Below are 25,735 nucleotides of genomic sequence, written 5' to 3' on the forward strand. Positions count from 1 at the left end.
ATATTTTTTCTGGAGATCTTATACGTTAAGCGTATTGGATTCTGAATTTTTAATAAAGGCACATTCATTTTGTTATATCATTTTTTTTTACCTGATATCTGTATAGAGCATACGTTAAATCGCCTTTATTTGATAACATTTGTAATAATTGGCCTAAAAGTGAAAATATGAGGAATCAATGCTCTGTTGTTCAGTGTCTGTCAGTTGCAGTTCCATTATTGGACGCAAGGTGTCAGTGCGGCGCAGATTTTAATACGGCCTTCAATCAGCTGTGTGACGCTTCTGACGCACGTATTTGTGAACCGACCGCGGCGGCAACGTCTGAACAGATTCAGGTGTGTTTGTTTTTCCAGCAGTTGCCTTCTAATATTAGTTTGTACCGTATAAGTGTACTCAAAAGATAACAGAAACACCACATGAAATTGAAGGCGGGCTTTATTTTTACCTTAAAAGTGACAAAAACGTTTGCCTTTCTCGGTTTGTAACGTATATAAACTTTGCATGTTGTTGGATTCCCCATTATACGGATTCTGACAGGTTGGTTTGCTTTTTTCGTCTGTTTTTGATGGTTATATTTTTGAACACGAGATGATACTTAAACAATATTTCAAGTTAAGTGTGTTAGGTTTTTATAATATGGCCGTTTTTTTTACCACATTAAGCGTAGTTTTCACGTCACCCATAAAAACAAAACAAATAACTCAGTGACCGTTTAAAGTCCCCGTGAAATCAAAATTGAACCTATTTACTTTGTTAGCGCATATTACTAGTCTTGTGGTGAACAATTAATCCGTGCAAGTAAAAATATATTAAAAAAATGTTTTACCTTGGTAATCTTTAATCAAAATCTGAAAAGTTACTTCCGGTCTGGAACGGTTTCGTTTTCTGATGACGTAGGTTTCACAACTTGGGTGGGGAAACGCTTAACCACTCCCCTCAAACCGTTAGTTTGCTATGAGCGAGAGATGGAGAGGAGGAGCGCTAGAGTAAAACCCTGCCCTCTGTTCAATATTCCGTTTCACTTGGAAATACGTCACAGCACTGGAGAAAAATCGTTTGCAACTTCCGGTTCACGGGGACTTTAAAATGTATGAAACATATGTATTGTATTTTCTAACGATACATTAATAAATCAGTTTATTAACAATATTTTATGTTCTATCTATCTATCTATCTATCTATCTATCTATCTATCTATCTATCTATCTATCTATCTATCTATCTATCTATCTACATGTTTGTGTGGACGTGATTGACGTATTAAACTATATATAGCCATTTTGTGATCACATGACATGTCAAATACTTTTCACTCTGTTTTAAGCTTTGAACTAATTAACTCATGTCGCTCCTGTAGATTGAGGCTTTCTCTCCTTTCTCATTCCAAAATGGATGTTGGAGTGACCCCGAGACGGCACAACCCCGTGGACAGCATATGCCGCAAGCTTCAGACCATCCAGCGGCGAGATCAAGAGGTTAACTCGCCCTTTCAAATTCCTAAGTTTCAGTCTAGCAGCTACGACAGCCCTCACTCGGGGCTGCGCCTCAACCTGGAGGCCATCCTGAAGAAACGTACTGTCCGATCGGACGGAGAGACTGAATGCGATTCCGCTGCGGACATGGTGACCCCCACAGCTTCCCCCAGACCGGGGTCATCCTCCAACACCCCTTATGCTTCCATCACCCCTACCAATGCCACCTATACCATCACCAGCATGCTGGGCACGCTTGGGGAGAGGAGAACCACAGCCACGTACAGCCGGCCATTTCGGCGCAACTGCTCCACCCCAGCAGGTCAGACTGGGGACAATTATTTCAACTTTACCCCACGCTACTCCACACAAACCCAGTTAGAGGGACCCGACACAGAGCTGAAGACTTCGAAGATCCCAAATTCCGGCTTGTTCTCGTATAACCTGAACTTCTCTTCAGATATTTCTAACATGGACAGTGAACTGACCTACCCTGCCCTTGTGGTCAAGAGACTTTCACTGGGCGAGGGTAATGAATCCTCTTTTTTTAGTTCTCTTTTTAATGTCGTAAATGTTTTGTTAATAGCGGTAACTGTTTTTTGTCTTTTCATTGGTTTTGAACAGGATCTCTGTTTCCCTCTGAGCCCAAGAAGGAGAGCATGGCTGAGGTCAGTCTGATATGCGAGGAAGACTTGTTGGACACCATTTTTCAGGCCTGTGACACACAATGCAGAGGTATTTAAATCTGTTATTTTATTTATTTTGTAATAACGTATGTAATTTGGGTAACAAAATATACAACAAGAAAATTAAGGCCAGGAATTGATTGAATGTTGTTGATTGTTACAACACAGCTTAAAGTCCACCTGTAGTTAATCATTTTTATCCCTTAAAACCCATCTTTGATCACCAAAATAATTGAAAAATGTCTTCATGCCTTAAATAGCTTGAATGTAACTCATTTAGTATATGCAGTTTTATGAATATGCAAATTAGCCCCATCTCACATCAGCTCTGAGATCACTGGTTGACTCAGCAATGGTGTTGACTTATATATTTGAACATGGTTTGTCTTAAAGCATATTAAAAACACCACAGGGGGCCTAAAGTAATTTCAACAGAAATGTAAATTCAGTAAAATCAAGTTCTTGCGTTTTCAATAAGCCACATTTACCTTTGTTCTGTGAAGTTTTACGGGCAAAATCTAGTAATTTCAGTAGGAATCCACATGATCATGAATTTTGAACGAGGACTAAAGATTTGTGCGCGATATTTTAAAGCGGGTTCAAGTGTAGTCGCTATACTATTGATCATGAATAATTGTTTTGCACATGAAATTTCACTAATGTGCCCACAAATACCAGAATTGTGCACTGAGGACAATCGTGTTTTGATGTTTAGTGAACTTTAACTGCTTCCTCCTGTTTCTCAGATATTAGTCAGCTTTACAACCTGCTAAGAAATAATATTACAATGCCAGTGTTTTTTTTTGTTTTTTTTTTTCGTTAACCAGTAACCACTAAGAACATTGACTCATTCAGATCCATGCTTGATCCATCCAAGGCCTTCTGATCTGTCCTCTATGAATTCCTGCTCTCTCCTCATGATGTCTTTGACCTAATGTGCTGTTTGTGGGGATCAGATCACTAAGCTAAATGAGAACAAAAGCGTTTTTTATTTACAGCCTTTCTTCTCATGAATGCTATTTGCTGTGTAAATTAATGCGAAAAGCAATGATAGCGGCAGACTTTTATTGATATGTTCAGAGACACGGTCATGGTGACTCAGAACAAGTAGGTGTTGATTTGCAAACTTTCTTGCTGGGATGACATCTGATGAGACCCAGGTCTTCTGTGACTCTTGCCACTGTAACCATAGTAACACAGTCCTCTTTTGCAGGTAAGGTTTATGTATCGCACATTGTGGACTTCTTAAGACACACCACCTCCCGCAGTTCAGAGGACAGCGGTCTAGAGGAGCTCTGCAATATGCTGGACCCAGAGCACAAGGACATCTCCATAGACCTGGACACGTACCATGCCATCATGAAGGAGTGGATTGATGACTGTCGCAACCAGGGGTATGAAGACGTGCCTATGCTTTAAGACTAACTTATGCTAAAGTTTAGAACAACGAGTCAACGAGTAATAATGGCCATTTTAATAATATTAATAGTAGTGTTAAATGATATAACTGCACATTTCTGGTTTTGTGTCCATAAAGGGGTGTTTGAGCCTTATTGGTAGAGCAGAGACAAAAAAGGTTGGGAAAATATCCCACGTGACAAAAAAACAAGAAATAGCGGTTGTTGAACTCCTGTTCATTTTGCTAAATGTTTTGGTAAGTTAAAAGGAAGCAGTTGTTTTTGCCAACAACTTTAGCGGTATGCCTTTTGTAGATTTTGCCACCCCCACCAAAGACACATTTGCAAATTTTCATCAGTCCGCTATCAATCCACAATCGGTTTTGATCAAAAGGCCTTTCTTTGCTAAATTTTCCCCATGACAGTTTTTTTGGAGATAAAAATCCAAGTCAAATGTCCCCTTTTCATTTAGGACGGACTCAAAGAATGACACCCAACAGGAATCATTCAAACTACGGGACAGTTTATCAGGTGAGATCTTGTTCGAAAATACCAGAATGCTCATGTTGTTCATATGTTGCATTTTATTATTAAGTTGGCTTGAGAAAGCCAACTTACTGAAATCCTATTTAAACTTATTATTATTATTATTATTATTCTTCTTACTCAAAATTTTCTGACTGCTACTCCTCCTAGAGCTTTAACTCTACAAACTCCAAACTCGGGTCAGACCTTCAGACTGTTCTGACTCGAGTTGCTATATCTTTTTAGACTGATTCGACTTTCAGATTTCTTAAAAATTAATATTAAAAATCATAAAAATCCCATTGACTTTCATTGCAGCATGGTCAAATTGAGCCAAGACTACGGTGGCCCAATAGCGTACAACAAAAACTCAAATCTAAATTCCCTGAAGCCCTAGACTCAATTAAACTACCATTCTATATGTACTAATGATCTATCTATCTATCTATCTATCTATCTATCTATCTATCTATCTATCTATCTATCTATCTATCTATCTATCTATCTATCTATCTATCTATCTATCTATCTATCTATCTATCTATCTATCTATAAATCTATCTATCTATCTATCTATCTATCTATCTATCTATCTATCTATCTATCTATCTATCTATCTATCTATCTATCTATCTATCTATCTATCTATCTATCTACCTAATCTTTCTTTCTTTCTTTCTAACTAATCTATCCATCTTTCTTTCTTTCTAACAAATCTATCCATCTTTCTTTCTTTCTAACAAATCTATCCATCTTTCTTTCTTTCTAAATAATCTATCCATCTTTCTTTCTAACAAATCTATCCATCTTTCTTTCTAGCAAATCTATCCATCTTTCTTTCTACCCAACTAATCTATCCATCTTTCTTTCTAACAAATCTATCCATCTTTCTTTCTAACTAATCTATCCATCTTTCTTTCTACCTAACAAATCTATCCATCTTTCTTTCTAACAAATCTATCCATCTTTCTTTCTAACTAATCTATCCATCTTTCTTTCTAACAAATCTATCCATCTTTCTTTCTAACAAATCTATCCATCTTTCTTTCTAACAAATCTATCCATCTTTCTTTCTACCTAATCTATCCATCTTTCTTTCTAACAAATCTATCCATCTTTCTTTCTAACAAATCTATCCATCTTTCTTTCTACCTAATCTATCCATCTTTCTACCTAACTAATCTATCCATCTTTCTTTCTAACTAATCTATCCATCTTTCTTTCTAACTAATCTATCCATCTTTCTTTCTAACTAATCTATCCATCTTTCTTTCTAACAAATCTATCCATCTTTCTTTCTAACAAATCTATCCATCTTTCTTTCTAACTAATCTATCCATCTTTCTTTCTATCAAATCTATCCATCTTTCTTTCTATCAAATCTATCCATCTTTCTTTCTAACAAATCTATCCATCTTTCTTTCTTTCTAACAAATCTATCCATCTTTCTTTCTACCTAATCTATCCATCTTTCTACCTAACTAATCTATCCATCTTTCTTTCTAACTAATCTATCCATCTTTCTTTCTAACTAATCTATCCATCTTTCTTTCTAACTAATCTATCCATCTTTCTTTCTAACTAATCTATCCATCTTTCTTTCTAACAAATCTATCCATCTTTCTTTCTAACAAATCTATCCATCTTTCTTTCTATCAAATCTATCCATCTTTCTTTCTATCAAATCTATCCATCTTTCTTTCTAACAAATCTATCCATCTTTCTTTCTATCAAATCTATCCATCTTTCTTTCTATCAAATCTATCCATCTTTCTTTCTAACTAATCTATCCATCTTTCTTTCTAACTAATCTATCCATCTTTCTTTCTAACTAATCTATCCATCTTTCTTTCTATCAAATCTATCCATCTTTCTTTCTATCAAATCTATCCATCTTTCTTTCTAACTAATCTATCCATCTTTCTTTCTAACTAATCTATCCATCTTTCTTTCTAACTAATCTATCCATCTTTCTTTCTATCAAATCTATCCATCTTTCTTTCTAACAAATCTATCCATCTTTCTTTCTATCAAATCTATCCATCTTTCTTTCTATAAAATCTATCCATCTTTCTTTCTAACAAATCTATCCATCTTTCTTTCTATCAAATCTATCCATCTTTCTTTCTATCAAATCTATCCATCTTTCTTTCTAACTAATCTATCCATCTTTCTTTCTTTCTAACAAATCTATCCATCTTTCTTTCTTTCTAACAAATCTATCCATCTTTCTTTCTAACTAATCTATCCATCTTTCTTTCTATCAAATCTATCCATCTTTCTTTCTTTCTAACAAATCTATCCATCTTTCTTTCTAACAAATCTATCCATCTTTCTTTCTACCTAACTAATCTATCCATCTTTCTTTCTAACAAATCTATCCATCTTTCTTTCTAACTAGTCTATCCATCTTTCTTTCTACCTAACTAATCTATCCATCTTTCTTTCTACCTAACTAATCTATCAGTCTTTCTTTCTAACAAATCTATCCATCTTTCTTTCTAACTAATCTATCCATCTTTCTTTCTACCTAACTAATCTATCAGTCTTTCTTTCTACTTAACTAATCTATCCATCTTTCTTTCTAACAAATCTATCCATCTTTCTAACATCTTTCATGATGCTAGCTACATGCTAATCATGCTAGCTTCTTGCTAAAAACATGCTAGCATGATGCTAGCAACATGCTAATCATGCTAGCATGATGCTAGCTACATGCTAATCATGCTAGCTTCTTGCTAAAAACATGCTAGCATGATGCTAGCAACATGCTAATCATGCTAGCTTCTTGCTAAAAACATGCTAGCATGATGCTAGCTACATGCTAATCATGTTATTTTGATGCTAGCTACATGCTAATCATGCTAGCATGATGCTAGCTACATGCTAATCATGCTAGCTTCTTGCTAAAAACATGCTAGCATGATGCTAGCAACATGCTAATCATGCTAGCATGATGCTAGCTACATGCTAATCATGCTAGCTTCTTGCTAAAAACATGCTAGCATGATGCTAGCTACATGCTAATCATGCTAGCATGATGCTAGCTACATGCTAATCATGCTAGCGTCTTGCTAAAAACATGCTAGCATGATGCTAGCAACATGCTAATCATGCTAACATGATGATAGCTACATGCTAATCATGTTAGCTTCTTGCTAACAACATGCTAATCATGCTAGCATGATGCTAGCTACATGTTAATCATGTTAGCTTCTTGCTAAAAACATGCTAGCATGATGCTAGCAACATGCTAATCATGCTAGCTTCTTGCTAAAAACATGCTAGCATGATGCTAGCAACATGCTAATCATGCTAGCATGATGCTAGCTACATGCTAATCATGCTAGCTTCTTGCTAAAAACATGCTAGCATGATGCTAGCAACATGCTAATCATGCTAGCATGATGTTAGCTACATGCTAGTCATGCTAGCTTCTTGCTAAAAACATGCTAGCATGATGCTAGCAACATGCTAATCATGCTAGCATGATGTTAGCTACATGCTAGTCATGCTAGCTTCTTGCTAAAAACATGTTAGCATGATGCTAGCAACATGCTAATCATGCTATTATGATGCTAGCTACATGCTAATCATGCTAGCTTCTTGCTAAAACATGCTAGCATGATGCTAGCAACATGTTAATCATGCTAGCATGATGCTAGCTACATGCTAGTCATGTTAGCTTCTTGCTAAAAACATGTTAGCATGATGCTAGCAACATGCTAATCATGCTATTATGATGCTAGCTACATGCTAGTCATGCTAGCTTCTTGCTAAAACATGCTAGCATGATGCTAGCAACATGCTAATCATGCTAGTATGATGCTAGCTACATGCTAGTCATGCTAGCTTCTTGTTAAAAACATGTTAGCATGATGCTAGCAACATGCTAATCATGCTATTATGATGTTAGCTACATGCTAATCATGTTAGCTTCTTGCTAAAACATTTTAGCATGATGCTAGTAACATGCTAATCATGCTAGCATTAAGCTAGCTACATGCTAGTCATGCTAGCTTCTTGTTAAAAACATGCTAGCAACGTGCTAATCATGCTATTATGATTCTAACAACATGCTAATCACGCTAACAACATGTTAATCATCTTAACTACATGCTAATCATATTAGCATCAAGCTAGCTACATGCTAATCATGTTAGCTTCTTGCCAAAAACATCTATCTATCTATCTATCTTTCTTTCTTACTAATCTATCTTTCTAACTAATCTATCCATCTTTCTTTCTTTCTTTCTTTCTAATTCCATCTTTAAAACTTCATTCAAACTTCAAGATTATTCAAACGCTCTGGTCTGGCTTTCTCAAGCCAACTTAAAGTTTGTGTCATCAAACTTTTTTTTCTAGTTATTATTATGAGTTTGTTTCAATCACCTCTTGTTTCCTTTAGCAAGGAGATCTGCTCTACTGAATATGACCTCAGGTAGTCTAGAAGCATTTGGAGGGGAGGCCTCCAGAGCTGACCTGTAAGTTTAGGCATGCAAGTTGTGTGTTTGTGACAAAGTGTTAACAGTAGTGTTCTTGTTGTTTGTGAGACCATATCAACTGTATCAATCAAAAATTTGGGCACACTTGAATCGATTTTATTTTCATGATCTTAAAAACCTTTTGATCTCCACCGTTTTTTTTTTCATATTAAATTGTTATTCCCTTAACCAAGACCAGTTGATGCGTACCTCTCTCGTCTCCTCAATCGCTCTGGTGTGCGAGACACTTTGATCACCCTTAACTTAACTAACGCCCTTATCTCCCAAGCACTTGCTGTGGTATTCCGCCATACATTAGTTATCCACTTTACACGCTTAGAAAAGTGCAACGTTTTATTTTGTGTCACCATTCTTGGTCGAGTTACACTACTCGTGTAACTGTATTTAAATAGGAAAAACATGGAGGTGTTTGGTCGCTTCTCTGCTTGGCCCATATTGAATGAACTGGGCTAGTTAAGTGCGATAAAAGTGAGTGATTGAGTGCACGCACTGAGATGAGAGAGGTATGGATCAACTCGTCTTAGTTAACGGAATAACATAGTTTAATATGAAGAAAAAAAAACCCAGTGGAGTATCCCTTTAAAGGCTTATGCTTAAAAGCATATTTATACAAAAGCTAGAAAAATCTAAATATAAAGCTGATTGAATATATGTTACCTTTAATATCCTTTCTGAGTTATTTTGTGTTTGTATTGTACAGGGAGACATCAGATCTAGTCTTCTGTGTGGCAGATCTGCAACTAAATAACCAAAAACTGCAGGAAGAGGTTCGTAAACTGAAGCAGGCAGTTGAAAACATGGAAGACACCAACCAGAAACTCATCGAGGAAAATGAAGACTTAAAAACACAAGCTAAAATGTACTGACTCCGTCTCGCTTCTCTTAAACTCTGAACGCTCAAATCCCTTCATCATCATCAGTTCTCACCTCTTCACTCCCATCTCTTATCTTTGATCCTGCAGGGGGCAGCAGTTATTACAGAAGGAGAAGATGCTTAAAGAGGAAGTTGAAGAGATGAAGCTCAGCCTGACCTCTTCAGAAGAGAGTCGAGCTCAGGCCTCAGCTCAAAGAAAACAGATGGTGAGGCACAAGACCCTCTCACCTTGATAGCAGCTCCATAAACTGATGCAAACAGATAATGCTTCTAATTAGATGGCTAGGAATATTACATAACCCAAGGATATTAAATCATCCCAAGTAAACAAATCTGGTTGCCAGATGAACACTATCACACTGGTAATATTGACATTGACAATATATATTATTAGAACAAACATATTAGAATGAACACATTTCTAACCCTTTGTTCTGGTTTCCCACAGGAACGGGAAAACCAGAGTCTCATATCCAAGATGGCTGATCTACAAGAGGAAGTATGGCCCTATACATCTACACATTAATTTAAGTAGTCATCATTCATCTATAATTCCATTTTATTTGTCTTCTTTCCCTCACATATCTTCGTCAACCCACGTTAAGAACATGAAAGTCACACTGGAGGCAGAGGAGATTCATAAAAAGATGAGCGACCTCTGTGACCTGAATGCTGACCTTCAGGTAGGCACTTTTTTATTATTTTACTTACTTGGTCTTTTTTTGTTGTTGTCAAAATTAGTATTTAGCTCTGTCATTGGTAAATGCTTTCTCACACCCTCAGGTCCAAGTTCATTCATTTGATGGTATTTTGGCTGACAAGGAGTCGATACTTCAGGAGGTCAGTCCATCTTGTGTAACGCAAAAACAACAGTTTGAAATGAAAGTCGTTTGAATAACTTTATAGAAGAATTGAGGCTTTGCTTTAGTCATTACTAAGAATCATTTAGTGTCACCATTGTTAATTTGGTACGTTTATGCAACCTGCAGTTTTTTTTTATCCATTATTATAACAGAACTGCCCTCTTTCTCCTCCAGAAAAATAAGCAGATAGATGAACTGAAGGTGGCCATTGTGGAGTATTCCTCAGTTACAGAGGTGATCACTCACTCACTCACTTTGTAGGAAAGTAGTTCTAATCTACACTCAAGCAATTTAGGGACCTGAAAACCTAAAGAAATATTTTTAGAAGGAAGTGTGCTTATGATAACCGGTGAAATCATTTATTCCAGAGTGTTGTATTGAATTGTCTATATTTCTTTTGCTTGCTTCAGCTGCTGAGAGCAGACAAAAACAAACTGGAGAGTCAAATGCAGATGATGCAGCCTGATATGACAATGTAAGAGCTCTGTGAAATGGACATAACCCATGTCAATGGAAATATTAGCTGATTAGTTGAGCTTATTAGCGGGATACATAATACAACAAACTTCAGCAGTTCCTTAACATGTGTTTCTCTAACTGTGTGTATCGGTTCGCAGCCCGGGTCTCTCTCTCTCTGTGGCCTACAGGCTCAATCAGATGAGTTCAGGCTCTCTTCAGACAGAGTTAGCACTGGCACAGAATCCCCTGGAGGTTTGTATTGTTTTTTGTGTGTGTTTGCAATTCCCTTGTCGGTCTTTGTCCCGTCCATGATTTGAAGTGTTTCTTTCTTTCCACTCCCACCACCACTCATGTGCTGTTCTCTGTCCACCCATTCTCTCCCACTCCACTGCCACAGTGTGCACTCAGTAATCCACACCCTGCTTTTGCTTTACACTAAACTTCGGGCTTTACAATGATTCTGTCTACATGTGCTTTATTTCATAAGTTTCTTTTATTCTATTATCTTCTTTTTGGCTGTGGAGGATTCCATAATTGTAATTGGTGATAACTTAAAAAAAAAAAAAAAGATTTTTCTCTATATGTTTGAAAATTTATGGTATTAAATACATTGCATTTTATTCAATAAATAAATATAAATATAAATGATGTAATATTTATATTAAAAAAAAAATATATATATATATATATATATATATAATATAATTAAAAATTGAATATATTGACAAATGTATTACACATTGCTTACATTAAGTGTGTGTGTATTTGTGTAGGGTTTGGAGCATCTGTCGTCCTCTGTTTGTTTTGCATCTTCTCTGGATGAGACTCTAGATCGTGAGGTTCTTCTGCTCCTCCAAGGCCCGACTCCGGAGCAGCTGTCTCTGGAGTTCAAAACACTGTCTACGAGACTGGTAAACTAAACCAAATAAACCAGCCATCTCGCACATACACACAGTTTTAAAGCAAATCCTCACCTGTACATTTATTCTGAGGTTAGTTTTGCCAGCTCTCAATCACCAGACACCTGAATTCAGTTTTGTATGATCTTGGTCCATAATGATATAGAATGTTCACAGTGTATCAAACATGAATCGTTCCAGAAGAGGGAGTTTAAGGAAGTCGGCGTGACCTTTCTCACAGCATTCAGAGGCCTTACGGGGAACAGTGAAACTCAAGAGGCCAACAATGACCTCAAGATACAGGTGAGAGGATTTCACCCAAATCGGACAGTATAAATGAAAAGTTATGCACATACAGTATGTAAATAACTAATCATGGTGCCATTATATAGAGATACACATTGGCTCTTGAAAATGATGCAAGTTCTCCTTTTCCCTTATCTGAGCCTTTATTGCATAACCGCCTGGCTGAACATGATCACTCTTATTGTGTGTATTCAGCGGACCGCGTCATTACGTGCGGTCTTCCCTGGTGTTCAACTATATAGGCCAATGTTTCTCTCACTCCAATTCCCACGATGCACAGGGGCACTGTGTCGGGTCAGAGTAACTGTGACTCTCCTTAAGGTCTTTGATGAAACTGATGATTCAGCTGGTATTAATGACTTTTGTATATTTAATATCTAATGAATTTTTTTTGTTGATCTTGTGAACTGCTGCAGGGCCTGGAAGTGCAGCTTGAGCAGAGGACGAGTGACTGGACCCACAGTCTGGAGCAGTTGGACCAGTACACAGACTCTCTAGAGAGGGAGCTTCTGAAGATGGCCAGCAACATGCGACGTTCTCGTACTGAGATCCTGCATCTGTCTGTCAAGTGAGTGGGCAGCAGAGATGTTTTTATTAGCTATCATTTGATAACAGTTTGTCAAAATCATAATCATAGTTTCGTCTCGGTATTTACCGTTAGAAATCTTTGAAATCTAAATCTTTGTGATCTGGAATCTTGAAACAGAAAGATTCTTGGTTTAAAAGTGACTTCTGTGTGAAATGTGCTACATACACTATTACCTATTGACAATGAACTTTGCACACAAAATATTGCTTCATTGTGCAGGTTTTTTGCACTTATGCATATATAAGTGCACTTAAAATATATATATATATATATATATATATTTAGTATATATTCAGATTTGAACATCACCCCATTCTAGGCAGTGGAAGGATTATGGAGCAAGGCTTTACCATTTTAGTCCATGTCTGTGTGAATGTCTCTAAAAGCATTTGTCAAGGGGCTGTTCTGGTTGATTCCCCTCAAGCTGTTTTTGGTTCATTGGTGTCTCTTATCTGACATAACATGGTTTTCAAGGCTATGGCACTCAGCGTACTTTGAATAAAAGGGAAAAGCTGGTGTGATAAGCCAGGGAAGTTAAGGAGTTGTACAGTCTCGTGGTGCTCTAAGATTGGGGTAAAGGAGCAATGGGACACTGCTTGGGCCTGCGGATTGGGTATAGTATGTCTGACTTTCGCTTTTGTAGGACTTGTGAACAATTCAGACTTGTACTGAGCATTTGTGGGGATGGAGCTTATTAGAATGTTTTCAGGCTGCTATGAAATCTGGTTTGGTCTTTGTAATAGGAGAATCTTTAGGCATAGGACAGGATGTGATTCCTTTATATCTTTTACTAACTTTGTCTCATGTGCAGTGCTTTTCAATAACCAGAATAATTGTGTTTTTGTGTCACATTATTCTACATTTACATTATTCTTTAGTGAATAAGTTGTATTTTAATGTGTTTAGTTGGTGAAAGACAATCTTTGGATTTTTGTGAATTCTGCCCTTTTAGGGTACAAGAACAAGAGAACCAGAAGCAGCAGTTGCGAGAGGAACTTGACCGATTAAAGGCTCCACTGGACAGCAGAGAGGCCAGCAGCCAAACACCGGATCACCTACAGCAGGTATTGAGGCTCACCAAACAATTGCTTTCACTGCCTGGTGCCTGCACATGTTTCAGCATATGTGAACTTTAAAACTCATGACAGATTTAGATTCAGCCTTGGGAAAAAAAAGATTTTTTTTTTTGAGATCACAGATGGGTACTTCTACAGTCTCATTACAAGATGCCTGTAGCTTTGTGTGTAGGCGGCAAGTGTGGTTTGTGAGCCAGTTTGAATCTTGACTTCTTGAACCCATCTCAAGAGATTAAACGCCGTTTACCGACTACCACACAATGTTCTTACAGTATGTTTAGAACTTTCTTTCTACATATCTTGAGTTGATCTACTTTTTTTATCCAATCCATTTTGTTTGTATTTATTACAATGCATATTTTTTCAAAAGCTCGGCTGGGGAAGCACACTAAGTTTTATTATAGTTCTTGTGTACAGCTTTTTATCACCGCATGATGATATTCGACTGGTGTTATTGTGTGTCTTCAGGTTGTGGAAGAGCTGGATGGCCCCTCTCTTGAATGGGATGAGGAATATGTGTTGTCTGAGTCACCTTTACAAGAACTCGGACCTGACCAGGAAATTCTCTGTTGTGATGAAGAGGCCCTTAAGCGGGAGGAAGAAGAGGAGAAGCACACAGAGTCTGTTAGGGACAAGGAGAACATCACGGTGAGGCCTGAGAAAGAAGGTGAAGTAACACAGGATTCTGGAGTAGAAACCGAAGAGCTACAAAGAGACTTCACAACTTCTCAGACGATTCTACCAGACGACAGCACTGACGGCGAATCGCAAGGTGAGAAATGTATTAATTAGTAAGGGTTATTTTTCCCATAGTGGGATTCAGTTTAGTTTGAAAACTAGATCCTGAAGAAGTTACAAAGTTCTGAAATTGCAAGATAAAGAAGGTTTTATTAATGGTAAAATCAATGGAAAAACAGACTTAAATAATAGGGTTTTCCCCTCTAAAGAATAGTTTTGGATGTTAATATGTGATCTTGATTAGTCTTATAGTAGAGTGAGACTTCATAGTTGTCTAGTGGAAATGGTCACATCTAGAGGACAACAGGCCTCTGTCAGATTTGCTATATAATCCTTCCTTAATCCCTAGTCACACAGGGCAGCCAGCCATCCCTGAATCTTAAACCCAAGCTGGAAAAGCAGGGTATGACCTTTTTTGGCTTTTCTTCTCCACTTGTTCTGCCATCTTTGGTCAGTAGTATAAACTATGTGACCTCCTTCCCACATCCTTCGCCGCATGACTGCCGACTAACCATCAGAGACTGATCATTTCATAAACCCAATTGTCTGATCATAACTACTTGCCATTTTCTCTCTCTCTTTCAGAAACTCCATTAAAGGGTGTGCGAGGAATACAGAGGCCTTGCACGTCTCTAAAGGTAGATTTGTGTTTTCTCATCTTCATTTCCCATAATCCCTCTACAAACTACCAGAAAATTAAAGGATAATTGTGTAAATGTTATCATTCTTATGATCATATCTTATGACGCAGTGATGCAAGATCAACCATTTTATGCACATTTATATTTCCAAGTTCAAACCGTTTCATACATTTGGTTTAAAGAAAGCTTTTTTCAGAGTGCCTGACCATGAAATTCAAAAACACATTTTTTAGTGACCTTGTGATGTGTTATGGATGCCAAGCTGCATTGTTCTTTTTGATGTCATGGACAATTAGTGTTTGGCATGGTCAACCATGTGATTGACTGCTGTCAGGGGATGGAGTTTTACTATGGAATGCTGCTTCCTAAATGCTAGCGGGAAATTGGATGACACTTGACAGTGTTGCACATCACACCTGAATAAGCTTGTCACAATTTGCATTGCAAATGTCTAAAGTGTGGATTTTCGCCTATCATTTTAAAGCATCCAAAGACAATGTCGTCTTTGGGGAGTCATTCTCTCTGGCAAAGTAAAGATTAATTTTCTTTCTTTGGCCTTCTCAATCTTTTCCTGGCTGCTGCAAGGAGGAAGACAGACTCCCAGAGTGCACTGGGCCCGAGGACGCCCACGGACAGGCTGCTCCTCTGCCTCACACCCACAGTCAGTGTGTTGGTAAGAGCTCTTCCTCTCACTGTCCTTCTCTGCTTTATGCTCTCCCATTTTAGTAACATGTATTAGTGAAATTTGTCATTCGAATTGAATTAAATGATTTTCATTACACAAAATCAAAGTTTTCATGTTCCTTTTATGACAAGGTGACGTTATTTTATTGTATATCCACACACACTTCTACCACTCTCACTTTAGATGACCCGTCTTTGAGCTCCGAGACATTCCATGGACAGGTGACCTCAGTCAAAGATGTAATTTCATCTACTGAACTTTCCTCTTTTGTGACCTCTGAGATGGTATCTGTCTCCACGGGCCAGCCTGATTGTGGTGATTCCAATACGGGAAGGTGAGATACCCTTTTTATTGTCCACATACAATTTCCATACATTAGTATTTGTTTGTGGATTTTCTCTGGCGCACTGCTATGAAGTGCTAGCTGATGATTCACAAAAAAGAAATTATGGTCTACTTTTATTCGAAATGCCTCCCACACACCCAAAGATCACATTTGCTAGTCAAATGCGTGTCCTCTTCCTGTGTGTTGGGCTGTTTTGTGTAGACTTATTAAGGCGTTATTACTACTGACAGAGTCTCGCTTTGCATGCTCACCATGCACCTGTGTGGCCAGGCTCGCACAGACACCCCGTCCACGCACTGATGGAGCGCACTTACTGAGAGCAGCTGCATCCTTAAAAAAACAACAAAAAAATCTGAAAAACTGAACAATTTGGTAAAAAACTTTTTCTTTTCTCCTGGGTCAGGACCCAGCATTCTGCAGCCACTAACGGAGAACGTGCGGCCGCCACAGCCGACATGAGTGACTCACAGGTCAGTTTGAGGAAGCTGAGGAAACCAACGGGGAAGCTTGTTGCGTTTGTAACGTAGCTAGCCCTTTCTTTCACTTCCCCTTTTTTGTTTCTTTTTCTTTGTAGTTTCGCTCCTTTCCCTTGTTATGTTCAGTTGCAAAAGACTTCCTGTTTATCAGTCCAGTGTAGTGAGTCAGTAGCTAGGCTTACATTTCTGTTGTGCCATAAAAGGAAGACCGCAGTTGGCCGATTGAGAGAGAGTTCTGGATGGTAAGCAGGAATTACTGCTCATGAGGATGTGCCCACTCTCTTATCGATGCGATGTTCTTGGGCTTTCTGTGTTTAGAATTGCTTTGCGTGAGCTGCTTTGCAATTTTATATAAGCACCTTTCATCTGACAGCATAGTTTTGTAAATGTAATTTGCCTGCTTGTTTGTCCAGAAACGGATGCAAATTATTTTATTAACCCTCAAAGCCACGCATTATTCTCTGATATATGCACTGTACTAATTGCCTCATTGTTGACTGTCTCATGGAATTTGTTCACTTATAATGATAAGATGGGAGATATTCAGGTGAATTTGGAGTGCTACCAAAATAAACTGCACTTTATCTGAGGGCTTTTCTGCTTTTCAGTTCATAGAGAGTGGGCAGTGTTAGACCTCTATGAATATGTACTGTAGCATATTAGTGCAAGTAAGAGATAGATAGACTTTCCTATTGCTAATAATAATATTTGTCCGGTATGGTTTTAAGAAAAAGCCTCGTATTCAAGTCCTGCCTGAATACAGAAAAGCTGGCTGCTTTTCACTACTGATTAAAAGTTTGTGGTGGGGAAGATTTTCTTGTTTTTGAAAGACATTAATAATCTTAGACAAGAATGCTTAGTAAATTGTTAAAAAATACCATAAAGACCTTTATAATGTTAAAAAAGATTTCAATTTCAAATAAATGTTGTTCTTTTGAACATTGCATTCATCAAAGAATTCTGAAACAAAATGAAAATGGTTTCCATAAAAAATAATAGTAAGCAGCACAACTGTTTTCAACATTGACTCATATTTTTATATATACAGTATAAAATATATTTATATTATACTAATTTCAATATATATATATATATATATATATATATGAAGAGTTCAGATGCAAAAGCCTCTAAATGCCATTTGAAATTTTCTTCTTTAATGATGATTTTTTATCAAGCTTGTATATTTAAGTTCAGTAATTTCACTTAAATAACAATTAATAGGTAATTATCATTGCCATTTAAGTGAAATTACTGAACCTAAATATACAAGCTTGATAAAAATCATCATTAAAGAAGAAAATTTAAAATGGCATTTAGAGGCTTTTGCATCTGAACTCTTCATATATATATATATATATATATATATATATATATATATATATATATATATAATATGCATACGTGTGTGTGTGTGTAAACAGAAGCCATTCTCCAGCCATACTTCTGTCATATGACCCCTCACATGATCTATTACAATGTTACTGTACTTTCGATCAAATAAATCTAGTCAGGTAAGCATAAGAGCCTTCTTATAAACACATGAAAAGTATTATCGACCCCAAACTTTTGAACTGTAGAGTGTATATAACTGGTTTTTGATACCTAGATATTTGACTGGACATCTGGTGTTGCGATCTGCCTTATTTGGCTAGCTTCTGCTAAATGACAGATTGGGTGCTCAGCCTTTGACGTCTACAGAAAATATGGGAAGCTTTTCATAAACCTAATTATTTTTCTGTTCTAAAGGTGATGATGCACAGGGCAACTTTTTGGGCAATGTTGCCGTCAACGGGCAACCAGTTGAGAGACGGCCCACGACCGATCTAAAGTATCCAGATAGAAATTTATTGCCCATTCTCAATGGGAAAGTGCTAAAGCAACAATCACTTGGCAAGATTGCCCAGCAACATTGCTCAAAAAGTTGCCCTGTGTATCATTACCTTAACTTTGCAACTTGGTAACTGTGACTCAACTGGAACAGACCTGCAACCATTGTTGGTGTTATTTGTTGGTTGATTGATTTCTATCATGCTTCTGGTTTATAAACTTGATGATACAATATGTTGCCCAGGCTTTGTGTGTGGATTTTTCAGTATGTTTGGAACAAGTATAGCACTTTTTCACACCCACTTCAATGAACTCTGCCAGTACAAGTGCTCTCCCCCTCCCTCTCTTTCTGTCACTCCCTCCCTCTCTCTCTCTCTTTCTCTTTCTTCCTGTCTTTGCCATCCTCTCTCTCTCTTTCCCTGCCAGCTGTAGAGCTCTCATACACATTATGTAAGTATCTACTAGCACTTCTCTCTCTGTAAAGCAGAGTGTAGCTTTTATATTTCATCTGCCATGTCATGGGACAGGTATGGAACTGTGTGCATGTGTGATGCTCATTTTCACAAGACAGTGGTTTTCACAAGTGTATTTGTGTTGCTGCTCAGAGTGTGTCACTGGGTCTTAATGCCATGCTGTTGTCATTTATAGAGACTGAGCGAGGGACAGCTTTCTAAAGTGTCGGCAAAATCGGACAAGTGAGTATTTCCTCTTTATGAAACTGATTATTTTTCTGTACATTTATTATACTCTTGAATCACAGTGATTGGTGGTCTGAGTGTGTTCGTGTTGTAATATGCATATCTTAAATAGTTGTTGTATTGTTTATTTATTTGTTTAGAAATCTTTTATTGCCAGTAGCAGAGGAAGAGGAGGCCATGCCAGAGGCAGTGGAGGTGACATCAACTGGGGTTAACTCACCAGGTAGGAGGAAGCTCCCTGTTGACATTTGAAGTAAAGATGTCACATGCATTTTTATTTCAGCATCAATTTAGTACAAAAAAGATACAATGCAATAGTACCGAGAAGCTAATCATTTTGGTATCCATGTACTGAACTATACCAGCCGTGTGACTGAAAGACGACTGCTTTTGTAACAATTAAATGCACTTCTTGGTCAAAATGAAGACACTTAATGTAAAGACCGATTTGCCATTTCCTGTATTTGATGTTAAAATTAAATGGTGAGCAATACTAACATGATAAAGAGAAACCCAGCAACTATTTTTTCATTTATTTGTTTACTTTACTGTTGTTAATTACTGACTGTTACTTGAATATTTAGTTAGAAAACCTGAAGCAATGTGTAAATAATTGACCAATAATTGAAGGAAGCATGGCAATGTTCATTTTTAAATTTATATTTTGCTTTTTAAATACATGTTTAGTAGCATTGGGTTTTGAAATTGATATTGAGAGTCATGAAATGCTGGACATCAAGGGTACGAACCTCCCATTCCACCACATCCCAAAGATGCTCTATTGGGTTGATCTGTTAACTTTGGGGGCCATTTTAGTTCAGTGAACTCATTGTCATGTTCAAGAAATCAATTTGAAATGATTCGAGCTTTGTGACATGGTGCATTATCCTGCTGGAAGTAACCATCAGAGGAAGGGTATACGGTGGTCATAAAGGGATGGACATGGTCAGAAACAATGCTGTTGCCGAGGCATTTAAACAACGCCCAAAACAATGCTGTTGCCGTGACATTTTAAACAACGCCCAATTGGCACTAAGGGGCCTAAAATGTGCCAAGAAAACATCCCCCACACCATTACACCACCAACACCAGCCTGCACAGTGGTAACAAGGCATGATGGGTCCATGTTCTCATTCCGTTTACGACAAATTCTGACTCTACCATCTGAGTGACTCATCAGACCAGGCAACATTTTTCCAGTCTTCAACTGTCCAATTTTGGTGAGCTCTTGCAAATTGTAGCCTCTTTTTCCTATTTGAAGTGGAGATGAGTGGTACCCGGTGTGGTCTTCTGCTGTTATAGCCCATCCGCCTCAAGGTTGTGTGTGTTGTGGCTTCACAAATGCTTTGCTGCATACCTCGGTTGTAACGAGTGGTTATTTCAGTCAATGTTGCTCTTCTATCAGCTTGAATCAGTCAGCCCATTCTCCTCTGACCTCTAGCATCAATAAGGCATTTTCATAGGCAGAAAGGCATTTTCGAGCATGTTATTATTATTTAAAAAAAATATAATAATAGAAAGAAAAAAAATCCTAAGGAAAACAATATGGTCTTCGCCTTTTCAAGGGGCCCTAGCTAGAAATGTTGCCTTGGCAACTAACTGAAATAGGTTTAAATGGAAGTACTAAAAGTAAAAATGAAATATAACCTAAAGCTAAATAGAAATATTACAAGAAAAAAATAAATAAAAGAAAAATTGCAAAAATTAATTCTCCTTTCTTTATTCCTTTTTTGACAAAACAGACAGTAAAAGGACAGTGGTCACATCTGATTCAAACTCAACGGCCTCACCTGACTCATCAAAGGGTCCTTCTGAAAAACCAAAAGACATGACCTTTGGATCCACTGCCAGTGAAGGAAAAGACCCCTTGACTCTAAGGAACAAGCTCAAGAAGGTAAGAGCCACTCTCACCAGTTTGTATTTAACTAAACAAAATGTTGTCAGGTAAGTGCAGTCCTACCTGCTGTTCCAGATACTTTCATGAAATACTTTTAATTTCAGAGGTTTGTTTATTACTTATCTTATTAATCAACATTTATAGAATGCCATCTGATGCCCTGTGTAAACTACTTGTTGCATATACAAAGTGAAATGATTCTCTAACAGGAATTGAGCAGTATGGAAGCCATTGATGAACAAAAAGCTCAGGAGGATGGTGAGCCTTCAGTGGCAACAGAAAAAGGTGCCTTTAGATAAACGCTCTCTCTGTCTGACTGTCTTTCTCATCCAGTTCTACTTAAGATCTTGTCTTTCCTCAATGTCAATCTCCTCCTCCGCCCTCAGGTGACACATCTGTCATCTCTGAAAATGCAAGCGATTCCACCAAAGATGACAAGAACAGGTTATAATGCGTTGTGTACTGATCTGATTCCAGCATGTCTTCACAATTCACTTGACATAGTCACGTTCCCATTAATCTGAAATGTGCATTTCATCTGCAGCCTGTTGCCAAGTGAAAAAGAAATTGAGGTAAGGTTTTTTTTTTTTTTTTGTATATTAAATTAAATTGATAAACACCTTTTTACATATTTATAATAGCTGTGACGAGAAATTTCAAGGAATTTGGCTGGGTTTTTATAATGGTATATGTTTTAAACAGACCTGAACTACATTCTAAACTAGTGAAAAAGCAAAAATATTTGCAAAAGCAAATGAGTTTTTAAAGTGTACTGTGTGCTCTCCTCCAGGCGGAGTTCCACCGTCTCTCTCTGGGCTTCAAATGTGACATCTTCACCCTGGAGAAGAGGCTACGCCTGGAGGAACGCTCACGGGACCTGGCCGAGGAGAATGTCCGCAAGGAAGTAAACGGCTGTAAAGGTCTACTGCAGGTCTGTCATTGTCCTTTTTCTGCAGGCTTCTGCATTTTTATTCCTTAGAAATGACATTTAAAGGCAGTCTAATTTGTCAATGCAATGAAGTAGTTTTCTGCTCAGCACAAAGAATTTTCAGCTCACATCAGAGAATTATTATTGACATGTAATTTGATCTAAATTCCTGTTTGAAGTAGCTTGAATATTACACTGTTTTGTTTTATAGGCCCTGATCCCACGGTGTGAGGAGGATAACCAGTCCATGGAGATCATTCATCGTCTGCAGAAGAACCTTGAGATCCTCATCCAATCCATGACCAGAGTGTCAAGCCGTTCAGAGATGCTTGGGGCCATTCATCAGGTTTGTGTGTTCACTCTGGCTGTTCAGAATGCTGAAATAGCCCACTAAAGCCAAAGTTAGCAAAGAAGCTTTCTTGTTTACTTCTTGGCATGTATAGGAGACCAGAGTGGGTAAAACGGTGGAGGTGATGATTCAGCATGTGGAGAATTTGAGGAGGATGTACACCAAGGAGCACGCAGAGCTGCTGGAGCTCAGGGAGAACCTCACGCCGAACGAGAGGCCATTTGGGTCCTCTGAGAGGGGTTAGTCGTTACAAGAATATTATTAAAAATATTAATAATACCAGTCTCTTTTGTGTCTTATTTACATGGGATTTATTTTATACTTGCAGATGATTTTAGAAACAAGAAGCACTTAGCCTCAAACATGTTCAAAGTGAGTTTTAGAACAAAACGCACCATGTTAAGATCATGGATCAGCTTGCAGAGTTTACTGATATTTGTGTTTTCTCCCAAGACCACTAGCAGACGCATCAGTATAGCTACCATTCCCCGCAACGTGGGAGGGCAGGCTCATTTTGACATGGTGAGTAGTTCATTTTTGCTTTTGAGATGCTTTTGAACATCTGAATTAACAGTGGTTTCTAATTCACAGCCCAAAGACATGGCAGAGACTGAGGTTGAGAGACTTTCTCGTCGGTCACCATGGTAAGTGTACAGATGCTGTTTTTGAGATTGCCTGGTCCACAAAACACAACAGCCTTTAACTTTGTCCCCCAAAACAAGGGTTAACAAGGGACCCAAGACTTCTCAGAACAATATTTATTCATTTGGCAGACACTTTTATTGAAAGATACCTAAAGTGCATTGAAATTATACACTTATCAGTGGGTCGAACCCATAACCTCTACTGGAGATGCATGCCGATTGTTTTTATAAACAAAGCACCATGTCATGGCTGTGTGTCAACCGCTTTACAGGATCATGACAGCCAAGAGGCCACCTCTAAAGCGCTTCGTTAGCTCTGGTACTTGGGCCGACATTGACGAGCCCAGTCTGATGAATAGGTAAGGTCACGCGTGAAGAACTGTTGTGTACCGTCCGTCTTTTGCATCGATTTCATGTCAAAATCATAAAGCAAATGTGCCATCGAAAAGTTGTCATGCAGATCCACAATGGAGGCCTTGAGCCAAGATGGGTCAGTAGTACAGTGTAAACTTTGCACAGGTATGGATATGAAACTGACTCTCACTCGGAGGAGGAGCAGAAAGAGGAACAAGCGGACAGAAGGTCTAGCCTAACAGAACTAGGCATCAAAATCACCTCCTTCATAATGCCAACTAAGACGTTAGTGTATCTTCCGCATCCATTATTTCTCTGCTTCAGCATCCAGGCATTATCTACGTACTACAAATCGAGGGTTTTCTGTCAATAATGTCACTGCCTTTTGCTCCTACAGCTAAGCTGGGAAAGCAACTTTATATTCTGAATGGACGCTGGACACCCGTTATGTTCGTTAGCTTTGCATATATCTTTAACACACATTATGACACTGCATGTCTTCTGCTTTGGTTTGCAGCAAGTAATCTAATCAGCTGTGGTTTCAGAGAAAAGAAAGTTCTTAAAATATATTTTTTTCTGCACATTGGTGGACCGTTGTTGGCATTTGCAAATTTGCCAGTGTACTTTGATCCCACAGTTGTGTGCTGAAGTTCTCTGGGGTATTTTCTTGAAATATTTCAGGATGAGTGGTAGACCGATAACTAGAGATGAGGATGGAGATATGCTTGTATACTACTGTTCAAAAGTTTCGGGTCAGTAAGATTTTTTTTTGTTTGTTTTTTAAGAAATATATATTTTTTTTATTCAGCAAAGATGGATTAAATTTATTAAAAAAGAATGACAGTAAAACATGCTCTTATAATGACAATTTCTATTCAATTTCAATTTCTAATTTCTATCTAATTTCAACAATTTCTATTTCAAATAAATTATGTTCCTTTGAACTTGATTTCCACAAAGATATTAATCAGCACAACCGTTTTTATCAAAACAGCATATTAGATTGATTTTTGTTGGATCATGTGACTCTGAAAATTCATTGATCACAGGAATAAATTACATCTAATATGTTAAAATTGAAAAGTTTTTTTTTAAATTGTAATAAGATTTTACAATCTTTTTTTAACACTATATTTGATCTTTTGTGAACATAAGAGACTCCAAACTTTTGAACTGTAGTCTAAAACACTTTTCAAAATTCAAGAATGAAAGTAGCTGGTATATTTCGAAAAAGCGGCTGCTTCTGTTAATCGGCCAGTCAATTATTGGCTGACCTCAACTCAACATGTTAGAGTATTGGCCGACTACCCGGCCTGACCTTTATATGTATCAGTCTATCACAGAACATTCATATTATCTTGTTTATCATGTGCTTTGTCAAACATTGCTTTCAGCAACAGCTGTCAGTTTTCACATTCCTTTAATTTCTCTTCAGGTCGCCTCAGCCGTCTCACCCATTCAGACTGACTTTTTTTAACATTTTTTTTTTTTTTGCTTTTTATGACCTGCTTTGTACATTTTCTAAAATTAAAGCTCAGAACATACTCTATACAAGTATGTGTATGTAAACACTTCTAGCTAAATCAGCTCAATTTCATGTGCTATTGATTCCTAATGAATGCACATTAAGTATGCACAATGAGACCACATGGCAAGTCATTGCTTGTACAGAGTATTTTACTGACCTAAAGATATCTACTGTATAAAGTGTTCAGCTGCTAATTACAATACCATGAACTTTACTTTCTCTTTCCTGGTTTAGCATTAGAAAACGCCTTGATTCTGTTTGTTGAAGGAATGCTTTTGTACTTTTGTTTAAACATTTCTTTCACTCTCCATCCCAGTCCAAGCCCCAGCCCAACAGATCACACTCCACCCAGTCTGATAGAGGGGCGACCAGCAGTGTCCAGAGGCACCAGGGGCATTTGGATTTGGGTGGCCTTGTTTGTAGTGCTAGCTGTTCTGCTGGCCCTATTGGCAAGCCTAATGTTACAGCCTGCAGTAGATGCTGCACCTGTGGGCACCGGGGACTCCTGGATGACCATCCAGCAGCTTCTGTGGCCCTATACTGGGCTGAGGCACAACGCCCAGCCCCCTGTGTGACACCTGGGCGTCTGCAAGGATGGAGTAGCCGGTCCTGACATTCAGAAACTCCTCCGGCTACACTAGCTGTGATGCAACACTGCTGCCTGTCCTATTAAAAGAACTCTTTGTGACCATTTCTTACTGACGGTAAAGAGAAATGTGGGCGTCTTGAGAGAGATGCGCTGAAAACTGTAGACTGCTTGGATGCTGTGCACACAAACCGTTGCGTTGGCCACGTATGTTGTAGGCATTTATATGAGATACTCAGTGCCAGCCAATCACAGAGTGAGATGAGCAGATTACAACAGTGTGAATGTCGAACATCATATATCAGTTGCCCGAAAAGGCTGACTTTTTTTAAACATTTTAAAAATTGATCAGTGTATTTTTATGGGATGTTTGAAAGAGTATTG

General features: G+C 37.9%; 1 protein-coding gene across 4 annotated transcripts; it reads left to right on the forward strand.

The window, feature by feature from the left end:
- The first annotated feature begins 209 nt into the window (after positions 1-209).
- irag2 (inositol 1,4,5-triphosphate receptor associated 2) lies at positions 210-25,652 on the forward strand. Of its 4 annotated transcripts, none has more exons than XM_039668415.2 (38): positions 220-335; positions 1,358-2,001; positions 2,097-2,207; positions 3,372-3,552; positions 4,028-4,086; positions 8,489-8,564; positions 9,286-9,444; positions 9,548-9,665; positions 9,908-9,958; positions 10,065-10,142; positions 10,243-10,299; positions 10,497-10,556; positions 10,733-10,797; positions 10,940-11,033; positions 11,555-11,692; positions 11,882-11,983; positions 12,403-12,554; positions 13,528-13,639; positions 14,120-14,423; positions 14,975-15,027; positions 15,616-15,703; positions 15,899-16,049; positions 16,465-16,531; positions 19,016-19,062; positions 19,206-19,288; positions 20,808-20,959; positions 21,172-21,247; positions 21,349-21,406; positions 21,507-21,534; positions 21,753-21,893; positions 22,102-22,236; positions 22,334-22,478; positions 22,568-22,611; positions 22,693-22,761; positions 22,831-22,883; positions 23,156-23,242; positions 23,403-23,522; positions 25,082-25,652. In XM_039668415.2, exons 2-38 carry the CDS (start codon positions 1,389-1,391, stop codon positions 25,338-25,340), a joined length of 4,386 nt encoding a protein of 1,461 aa, XP_039524349.2. In that variant the 5' UTR covers positions 220-335; positions 1,358-1,388; the 3' UTR covers positions 25,341-25,652. The 4 variants fall into 4 exon arrangements, with proteins under 4 accessions (XP_088983236.1, XP_088983235.1, XP_039524349.2 ...); XM_039668414.2 differs by lacking the exon at positions 220-335 and adding an exon at positions 376-537; XM_089127109.1 differs by lacking the exon at positions 23,403-23,522 and having other exon boundaries at positions 211-335.
- The last annotated feature ends 83 nt before the right edge of the window (positions 25,653-25,735 follow it).

Source organism: Pimephales promelas, chromosome 24 (genome assembly GCF_988280905.1).
Source record: "Pimephales promelas chromosome 24, fPimPro1.hap1.1, whole genome shotgun sequence".
Lineage (NCBI taxonomy): Eukaryota > Metazoa > Chordata > Actinopteri > Cypriniformes > Leuciscidae > Pimephales > Pimephales promelas.

Excerpts from the sequence above, each read along its gene's own strand:
- irag2 (XM_039668415.2), top strand. The coding sequence starts at position 1,389 with ATGGATGTTGGAGTGACCCCGAGACGGCACAACCCCGTGGACAGCATA. Across the intron at positions 10,143-10,242 it reads ACCTGAATGCTGACCTTCAG|GTCCAAGTTCATTCATTTGA; the intron begins GTAGGCACTTTT and ends TCACACCCTCAG. Across the intron at positions 20,960-21,171 it reads TAAGGAACAAGCTCAAGAAG|GAATTGAGCAGTATGGAAGC; the intron begins GTAAGAGCCACT and ends ATTCTCTAACAG.